The sequence below is a fragment of the Ursus americanus genome, chromosome 9 (assembly GCF_024610735.1).
Source record: "Ursus americanus isolate L20-20 chromosome 9, mUrsAme1.1.p, whole genome shotgun sequence".
NCBI classification, from domain to species: Eukaryota; Metazoa; Chordata; class Mammalia; order Carnivora; family Ursidae; genus Ursus; species Ursus americanus.
In genome coordinates, this window is record NC_142135.1 from 63,682,701 (window position 1) to 63,693,198 (window position 10,498).

Consider the following 10,498-nt stretch of genomic DNA (forward strand, 5'->3'; position numbering starts at 1 on the left):
AAATTCCCTTCTGAAAATTACTTTCACTGCATCCCGTAAGTTTTGGTATGGTGTGTTTTTGCTTTCATTGATCTCAAAGTATTTTCCAATTTCCATTGTGATTTCTTTTTTGGTGCATTAGTTATTTAAGAGTGTGTTGTTTCATTTCTACGTGTTTCTGAATTTTCCAAATTTCCTTTTGTTATTGGTTTGAAATTTCATTCCATTGTAGCCAGAGAATATACTTGTTTGATTTAAATGTTTCCGAATTTACTGATACTTGTTTTGTGGCCAAACTTATGGTTTAACATGGAGAATGTTCCATATGCACTTGTGTTAATGAGTAGACTGCTCTATAGATGTCCAGTAGTTCTAGTTGGTTTATGGTATTGTACAAGTCTGTTTCCCTGTTGATCTTATGTCTAGTTGTTCTGTTCACTATTGAAAATGAGGTATTGAAGTTTCCAATTACTACTGTTGAACCATCTGTCCCTCCCTTCAATTCCATCAGTTTTTTTCTGCACTTATTTTGGGGCTCTGTTGTTAGGCACATATATGTTTCTAATTGTTATATATTCTTCAAGGATCGACTTAAAAAATAATAAATGTCCTTTTTTGTTTCTGATAACTATCTTAAAGTTTATTTTGTCTGATACTAGTATAGCCACTCCAGCTCTCTTTGAATTACTACTTCCATATAATATTTTTTTCCATACGTTCACTTTCATCCTGCTTGTCTTTGAATCTAAGGTGTTTTTAGAGACAGCTTAGAATTGGATCATTTTTTAAAAATCCACTTGCCAATCTCTGTCTTTTAGTTTGAGAGTTAATCCATTTATATTTAAAGTAATTCCTGATAAGGAAGGACTTTTGCCATTTTTCTATTTTTTTTTTTTTTTAAGTAGGCTCCATGTCCAGCATGGATCCCAGTGCAGGGCTTTAACTCACGACCCTGAGATCAAGACCTAAGCCGAAATCAAGAGTTCAATGCTTAACTGACTGAGCCACCCAGGCACCCTTCTATTTGTATTCTTATATCTTTTTTGTTTGATTCTCCTATTACTATTACTAGCTTCTCTCCATTACTAGGAATGAATAATTCCTGTATCATTTCTTTTATATATTTTTAAGGCTTTTTGTGTGTATGTGGTTACCCTTGGGATTGGAATTAACATCTTAAATTTTAAATATCTAGTTCACATTAATAGAACGTGCTGTCAAAAGTGTACAAAAACTTCTGTATAGTTCCACCTCCCCATTAATGCTGCTATTGCTGCAAATTACATCCTAAGACATTATGTGCCATTCAACATAGATATATAACTATTGCTTTATGCAGTTGTCTTTTAAATCAGATAGCAAAAAAGAGGATCTACAAACATATTTATGTGTGAAGTTACTTTTACTGGTATTCTCTAATTTTTCTTGTGGATTCAAATTGTGGTCTAATGCTCATTTCCCTCTGAAGGATTCCTTTTGGCATTTCTTATAGGAAAGGTTGTCCAATGATTCAGTTACTCATTTATCTAGAAATAAATGAATATCTCCTTCATTTTAGATACATAATTTTGCTACATATAGAATTTTTGGTTGACATTTTTTCTTTCAGTGCTTTGACTATATCATCCCATTGCCTTCTGGACTCATGATTTCTAATGAGAAATCAGTTGTTAATCTTATTGAGGCTCCCTTATACATGATGAATCCCTTCTCTCTTGCCACTTGCAATATACTCTTTAACTTTGAACAGTTAATTATGATGTATCTCAGTGAAGATTTTCATGAGTTTATTCTACTTGGAGTTCATGGAACTTCTTGGATGTGTAGATTAATATTTCTCATTACACTGGAAAGTTTTCAGCCATTATTTCATCAGATATTCTTTCTGCCCCTTTCTCTTTCTGTTCTCTGAGACTCCTGTTTTATATATATGATTGTATACTCAGGTCTCTTGGGCTCTGTTTATTTTTCTTCATTCTTTTATTTTTCTGTTACTCAGACCATATAATCTTAATTGACCTATCTTCAATTTCACTGATTCTTTCTTTTGCCTGTTCAAATTGCCTATTGAACTCCTCCAGTAAATTTTTCATTTCAGTTATTATACTTTTCAACTCCAGAATTTCTATTTTGGTTCCTTTATATAAATTCATTTTTTAATTGATATTCTGTATTTAGTGAGGTATCATTCTCAACTTTCCCATCAGTTCTTTAGACATGGTTTCCCTTAGCCTTTAAATGTACTTAGCTTATTTAAAGTCTTTGTCTAGCATGTCCAAATTGAAGCATTCTCAAGGACAGTTTCTATAGATTCCTCCTCTCCCCAATATAGATCTTACTTTCTTGTTTCTTTGCATGCCTTATATATTTTTTTGAAAACTGGACATTTTGAATATTATAATTTGGCAGCTTTACAAATTAGACTCTCCCCTGTCCCTGTGATTTTTGATTGTTGTTTGTTGTAATTGTTTATTCAGTGACTTTTCTGTCCTAATTTTGTAACATCTGTATTCTTAGTCGTGTGTGACCACTGAAGTCTCTGTTCCATTAGCTTAACATTAGTTAAAGATTAGACAGAGATTTTCTTACACACCTAGAACCAAAAAAATCTCCCAGCCTTCACAGGTGGGCTTTGTATGTGTGTTAGGATACATCTTCAATGCAAAGCCAGGCAGTTTACAACTCTGCCTTAGCCTTTACTTCCTGTTGCACAGATATACAAGGTCAGCCAGAATTGAGAACTTAGGGCTTTCTCAGGTCTTTCCTGAGTGTGTGTACAGCTGTGGGAAGGTTAAGTAGCTTCTAGATTCCCAGATAATGTCAGAACTGATTTCTTTATAGAAACTAGCATAGTTCCTAGGACAGGAATGAGTGATGGAATGACATATTCACTTTCATGTAAATGATGAATATGAATTCTATGCTTAAGTCAATCTATTCCACTCACCACTATCTCCCTTATTTTGCTTGTCTTTCTGTATGTATCTTTCAACCTTAACTAAGTCTAACTCTTTATAAGGTGAGCTCTTTAAGTGGTACAAATTACATGTATATACATAGATAGATACATATATTCATTTCTCACAGTATAATATAAATAAGTATCCAAAACTAAATAGGCATTGAGTGAATGAGTGAGTGGGGAAAAAAAAGTCATTGATCATAATTATTCTAGTGCCCTGGAACAAATGAAGTTGTGTGAAGAACTAAGAGGAACAAGTAGATTTGCCATGGGACAAGGGAGGTTATGCCACTGACCTGAAAGATAACCCTGACATAGCCTCATATACTCTTCTTTTTAGTGGAAGGTTTTAGAATTCAGGAAACAAATTAGTACTGATAGAGATTAATTTCAATTTATCTTGTGAGCTTGAATCATCACTTTGCCTTGTAAATATTTACAATTCTTCTATTAGCTATGCATTCCCCTGACATTTACACTTTATTCATAAGCAGCCTCTGTTATGACCTATAATTGCTAATAAAGATGGGTAAAAGCACCACAGATTGGGGTTGCCACAGATCGCTATGGAAATGACACTCTTTCCGGCTTCTTGTGAAAATAGCATTTGCCTCATGATGGTCTACTATGAGCAAACTCACCTCTTCAGAGATGGAGGATGATTTCCAGAAAGTTCCATGTAAAATTGAATGAAATAGAAAAATCGAGTCCCTGATGCCCTGTGAACCAGGATATTTAGTACCTCATCAACAAGCTCATTCATGAGGCACAGAAACCAAGCTGCTAATGTACAAAACTAGTTCACTCTGATTTTGTGGTTTTCTGAGGATCTAAGGGCCGGCTAGATCTTTGTCTCATTTCTCATCTAGTAGGCCAACATTTTGTTAGGTTCTTGTACCCAAAATACTAGGAAAACCAGTTGGCTTCCCTTTTGGCATCTTAATTTTGTTTCTAGCTAATTCAAAAATTTACACATCAGTGTAAATAAAAACTAACATTTAAGTTGCATATGAGATTTTGAATACTTGATACTCACATTTTCTATATTACATAACTGGCTGTATTTTCTCAGAGTTTTCCCTTCCTTATCCCCTAACTGCATTTTATTTGAAGGTCTCACAGCCATAAAAAATGCACCGTGTCCCAATCTGAAACTATGGTCTTTCCTTGCGGAGCTGTCCCTCTCTTTCCTGGGTCAGTGAATGAGTCCCTGTTTAGCTAAGTGACCAAATATTTGAGAAAATGTCCTGAAGAAGCTGAGAATGTAAGTATGGAGAAACAGACATATACCCACAGGCAAAACCTATTTGTTGACCAATACATTTTTGAATTTGGTAAATATTAGCCAGGACGAATGGAGGTGCAGTGGAAGACAAAGCATAATGCCTGCCCTGAGGGAAGTGATGGAATGGGAAAGGCAGAAAAGAAGAGTGAATTACAAGCTGTGAGGATTTCATGCTCTGATTGAACAGCACAATGAGTTATGGAACATATAAAGGGCTGTAGGGAAGGCCCCCACAGGCCTTCTCTCCCAAATCAACCTAAATGGCTCCTTGTGATCATTTTGGGTATGATGTTTAGGTTTCCTTCTCTCTCTTTTTCCCTCCATCCCTGTTAGATTCTAATTTTTTTTTAAAGGTTTTATTTATTTGACAGAAACACAGCGAGAAAGGGAACACAACAGGGGGAGTGGGAGAGGGAGGAGCAGGTTTCCTGCTGAGCAGGGAGCCCAATGCAGGGCTCGATCCCAGGACCCTGGGATCATGACCTGAGCCAAAGGCAGACACTTAATGACTGAGCCACCCAGGTGCCCCTAGATTCTAATTTTTTGCTTATATGCTCCTTAAAATAACTTTGAGAAATTGTCCTCTCAGCATTTTTAACTTGATATCTAATTTTTTTGTAAGATAAGACAGATGCCAAGGGTATAATTTTCAACATATTACAGACATTGGCATGTTAAAATAAAACAGTTGTAACACTCTTTTAAATGTATTCAACAGAATTTAAATGTCACAAAATCTACACACACAGTCACACATACACACATGCTCACTCTCACACATACATGTGCAGGCATGCATACACACACACATTTCTTGGAGAGTCTTCTTACATCCATGCCCCAGCCAGCTTTGAAGAGTGCCATTCTATAGGCCTCTTTCTCTGATGCCATATGTATTCTTTGTGGTACCCAGTAACTGTGTCCCAGAACTTGGCTAAACACTTTACATGTATCACTTCTTTCAATCCTTAGCAACCCTCTGAAGTCACTACTGTTTTCTGCATTTTACTTATGAAGAAAATGAGGCTAAGAGAAGAGGTTTGAATCCAGGTCTTTCTGACTTCATACCCTCTACTCTTAAATGCTGCTACTTTATACTTAAAAAATTCACTGCAACTGAGGGATTTTAGTGTTAAAATCAACATGGAGCACCTTAAAGAGAATATGTAACTTCTAGCACCTAGCGCTCCCTAACCTCCTACCTGCTTTGGTTTTCTCCACAGCACTTACCAATATCTGATAGACTGTATATTTTATTTATTATTAAGCCTCTCTGCTCCCCCAGCCCAGAATATAGACTTCAGGAATGTAGGGATTTCATCTCTTGTTCAATGCAATTTTCTCAGTGCCCAAAACAGTACTCAATAAATATTTGTTGAATAATGAACTAGACTTGTTGTTATAAAGCCATTAGGATTCTAAGACACTCTAGACCTACTACATGCCCTGAACAGCCTTCCTGGCTTCATTATAATTAGGCAGCAGTATGAGGTATAGATCAACAATCTACTGGGTTTGGAGTGAAGGATTTTTATGTGCCTGTCAGTATCAAGAAAAGAAGACACACCTAAATTGCTTGGTGAACTATATTTGCCTAATTCAAGTTACCAAGGAGGACATAGAATCAGGTAGCTTTGTTGTAGGGCTATGATTGGGATGCATTCATCTTTGAGCCGTCACAGTCTACTGTTCAGGGCTAGGAGTTTGGGTGCATCATGGTATACTTGGAAGTTTGGTAGCTAGGGCCTCCCATAAATCTCCCAGGACTAAAGAGCCTAATTGTAGTTTTTGGAGTGTGTTACTTTGTATAGTTTTCTTAGTGGTTGAGTATGTATATATAATTTATCACAGTTACTGATATCAGTGTTTTACCAATCTAAGTACAGAAATTTTTCATTTAGGTGTTCTTGTCCTCCCCACTTTAAAATATCGTTGTCTCAAGTATCAGATGCTGTTAGAATTTTTGTGCCAATTGTCATATATAATTTAGAAAATTCATGAAGATGATAGTATGTTGTATTTATGCATATTTCTGCATTTTCCATTGTCCTTCCTTCCTTCCTTCCTTCTTTCCTTCCTTCCTTCCTTCCTTCCTTCCTTCTTTCCTTCCTTCCTTCCTTCCTTCCTTCCTAATGATGCAAGATTCCTTCCTTTATTATTTCTTTTGTAGTATGTCCTTTAGCCATTCTTTAAGAGTAAATCTGGCTAAGTGACAAAATCTTTCAGTTTTCCTTCATGTGGGATTTTTTTTATTTCCCCTTAATTCTCTAGGTATAGTTTCATCAGGTATAGAATTTGCAATTGACAGTAATTTTCATTCTTTTCTTTCTTGAAAATGGTGTGCTTCTTCTTCTGGCCTCTGTTGTTTCAGATGAGAAATCTGTTTTCTTTTGAATTGGTATCCCTCTATAGATAATGTCTTGTTTCTCTCTGGCTGCTTTCAAGATATTTTCTTTGTCTTTAGTTTTCAGAAGTATAATTATGATGTGTCTGGGCATGGATTTCTCATTCAAGTTGCAATTTTCTTGTTTTTTGTTTTTTTGTATAAAGTGATTTTAATTGTATCTGGACATTTTGGCTATTATGTTAGGAGACTCTAGGTCCTACTTAAATTTTTTATTTTAAGAGGCATCTACTCTGTTTAGATTAAGCATGTTGGTCATAGCCTACTTTTGTGGGCTGTGGCTCCAATGACAGTCTAATTTTCAGAGCCTTGATGGTACTATGTTTGTCTTCTTTTGTCTCCTGCCTCTGAGGCCCCACTGGTACTTGTTGGTACTAGCTGAGAAAGTGAAAGGAACTTCCCAGGCTGAGTGGCTTGGTGCCATTATGTGGAGGAAGGGAATCTCCAGGCTGCAGAGAAATAAAGGACTTTCTGAAGCTGGGTGTTTGTTGTGGAAGAATCCTACTTGCTAATCTCCCCTGTCAGGTGGAGTCTCTGGGTGGGAGAGGGAAGTCTCAGACTGGTGGGAAAGTTCTCTGATAGGTTACTGTTAGGGGAACATTCGGTTGGTTCTCCCTGCTATTTCTTCTGGGCTTGTCTAGAGTAGTTGGCAGGACTCTTGCTTGGTTCGGAGGAAGAATAAAGCTATCTGGCTGCCTTCTCTTGCTAGATTGGGTGTCAGGAAAGGCTGGACCTGGGTTACATTCTCTTGGATGGAGAATCCTAACGTGCCCTGCCACTGTGTTGTTCCCTTGGTCCTCTGGTCCCTAACTAATTCATCTTCCTCGTTCTACATTTTAGGGTTCTTCTTAAGTTGTCTCTTGTGTTATTTACAAGGCTTTTAGTCATGCTTGACAGGAAGGAGCAGAGAGAAACAAGTCTGCACCATTTGGTCAGATCAGAAGGTCTCTATATAAGCTTATATAGGCCTAAAATCTCTCTAGAAGGTACACAAAGAATTGCCTTCCCTGAAGAGGGAATCTGGGGAATATGAGGCAGGAGGGAAACTTATTTTTTGTATATGTGTTTGCGTGTTCTCATTTTAATCAGGTGAATATATTATCTGTTCAAAAATAAAAATAAAATGTAAGAGAAGAAAAACATCTAATTCAGCCTTGTTTTCAAGAACACAACCAAGGATTGCAACATCGATCAAGCAGAGTATGGATTCAACAGTTTGTAGTTTTATTAAATTTCACTGATCTCTGAATATAAGAATAATGTTCTCAGTGGATTTTCAGCCTGCTCATACATTTTGAATAACTTGCAGAATACAAATGTGTAATTTAGATAGAAGTAGATGCTTTTGGCAGCATACTAGCACCCTAATCAGCTGAAAAAAATGATATTTGTATGACATTAAAACAAAATTAATAGGAAGACACTGATTACATGAAAAGATTTTAGGTTGTAATTATTAAACTTGCAAACAACTCAGCATAATTAGCACCTTAATTAGGATATGACCTGAAATTTTAGCTTACAAAATTAATTGAGGCAATTAAAAGTCACATTTGTAAAGTAAAGTGGGTTTTAAAGCTTACAAGGTAAATACTACTTTTTGTCTCATTTCGGGGAGCATCTTTATAAGTAATAAGCTTGCAGTGCAATTGCTTTGATTCCAAAATCCCATTTTCAGCACAGTGTCTCAGCCTGAAGCGTTAAGAGTCAGGTTTAGTAACTTTCAGCCAAGGGTATCTACCCACAGGAAGTTGAACAGTTCCCAGGCACACTCCTAAATAACTCTGGGGAGCATTGAAACAGCAAAGACTTTCTGTCCCCAACACCTGAAGTGAAATATAAACTAAAAGACTGATAGTGACTTTGGATCAAGCTCCTTGACCATTTTCACAGAACTATTTGGATCCAGATGGCAATTTTCACCTCTGCCAGTTATTCTTCACATGCTTCTTGAAGGCATTTCAGGTCCCACGGTTTATCACTTGGTGAAGGTTCCAATTCAAAGCCAAAGAATTTCCCATCAGTAGATAGAAATGGGGACATCAATAAATATTTGTGGGCTAGTGATTTGGGAAAGAATAAATCTAGAATCCTTCCTTTATTCCTTATGTCAAAATAAACTCCAAATGAATCAAAGATTTAATATAAAAATAAGTTATAAATGTACTGGAAGAAGACATGGGTTAATATTTTTATAATACTGGAATCAAGAGTAGCTTTTTAAACATGACAGGTAAAACAAAATCCATAAAGGAGATTACTAACAAATTTGTCTTCTTAATTCTAAACTGCCATATGTCAAAAATATACATAGACTGTAAGTTTTAAAAACCTAATTCAAGGTCAAATCAAGAAGTAAACAATTAAAAACTGAAAGTTTCATTTATACTTTGATTAATTTTTCCTGTAAAGGCACAGCTTTATTCCTCAGTGAGGAAATGAGGGGCTCCTGGGTGGCTCAGTCAGTTGAATGTCCCAACTTTTGATTTTGGCTTAGGTCATGATCTCAGGGTTGTGAGATACCCTGTGCGGGGCTCTGCAGTCGGCAGGAAGTCTACTTGGGATTCTCACTCTCCCTCTCCCTCAGCTCCTCCCCCCACTCCTACTCGCACACTCTAAATAAATAAATAATCTTTAAAAAGAAAATAATGAAATACTTGGAAACATGCATCATGATTTGCATATAGGAATATTAAGTATAGAGGAAAATGAAAAGAACTTAAACTTCAAAATAGCTCATAAAGTGATTATATTTCAGAATAGCCATAAGCTATAGTCATAAAAAAATCAATATTAATACCAAGATATTTTCATGATAGAACCTCATTAAAAAGATAGAGGGTAGCGATGAATCCAATTTGATTTTAAAATGTCTTATCTAGACAGAAAAAAAGACTAGAAGAAAACAAAATATCAATAATTACTGCTGGAGATAGAATTATGGATAAATGTTACTGTCTTCATTTTGAGCAATTTCCAGATTTTCTACAATAAGTAAGTTATTTTCTGCTCAATATTTTTTTTGATTCCTTGGAGCTCTAAAGAAAAAGGTATTTGAGTTTTTCCCAAAAATAGCTAACTTGAAAGTAGATCAGATATGAAAAATCAAAATTGAAGACTTGAAAGTCATGGCGTATAATATAGCAATTGTGACAAACTCCTCCCCCCTTTTTTAAATCCCTCTACCAGATTCCATGATGCTACATCACTGAAGGTAAATTAAAACTCCTGGTCATTCTCAGTGATTTCTGTCTTTCTTTCTCTGACACTACAGGCCTAGAAAACATGCTTCCTTTTCGTAAGGCCCAAAATCATGAGAGCATTCTTTTAAAAAGTGTCATACTTGTCTATTCCTAACTGCCTATGTTGTAGAACAGGAAACGCGAGGTTCAAAACTCTGATTACTTGGTCTTGGCATGAAGTTTATGTCTTTAATTGGGGGCACTTGCCTATCACAAAATAACTATCACTAGTAATACAAGAATGTCATCATTGAGCTTTCTCTGTACCTGTAGGTTTTCTTAATTTCTTCATTTGATGCTCCCTTTTGCAGACCAAGAATTTCATATAGAGCTTCTCCAGATGTAGACAAAGTCCGCTGTCTTTGGTTAGTTATGTTACATGCCATTTTCTCAGGCTGCAAAAGCAAAGAGGGGAAATAGCCATGAAGGTTATGCATACTGGCTCCTAGTCTCTAAAGAGAAAGACAGTTTATCTTTAACCTTTTGTAAAATGACAATCTGAAGTACATTTTTGTGCTGGCACAAAAAGAGAAGAGAAAAGGGTTAGGAGAACCAAAAGCAGAGCTTCAAGTCAGGGTGTTAAAGGCTACAGGCAGTCACATAAATGGAATATGGCTTTGTCCACA

The 10,498-nt window shown here is 36.1% G+C and overlaps 1 protein-coding gene across 1 annotated transcript in view; it reads right to left on the reverse strand.

The window, feature by feature from the left end:
• DNAJC5B (DnaJ heat shock protein family (Hsp40) member C5 beta) overlaps nt 1-10,261 on the reverse strand; it is a 57,376-nt gene extending 47,115 nt beyond the window's left edge. Inside the window, exon 1 of the mRNA XM_045789149.2 lies at nt 10,140-10,261. Within this exon, the coding sequence (XP_045645105.1) occupies nt 10,140-10,258 (119 nt within the window). The 5' untranslated portion in view covers nt 10,259-10,261. The remainder of the gene's footprint in view (nt 1-10,139) is intronic.
• Nucleotides 10,262-10,498: the final 237 nt, after the last annotated feature.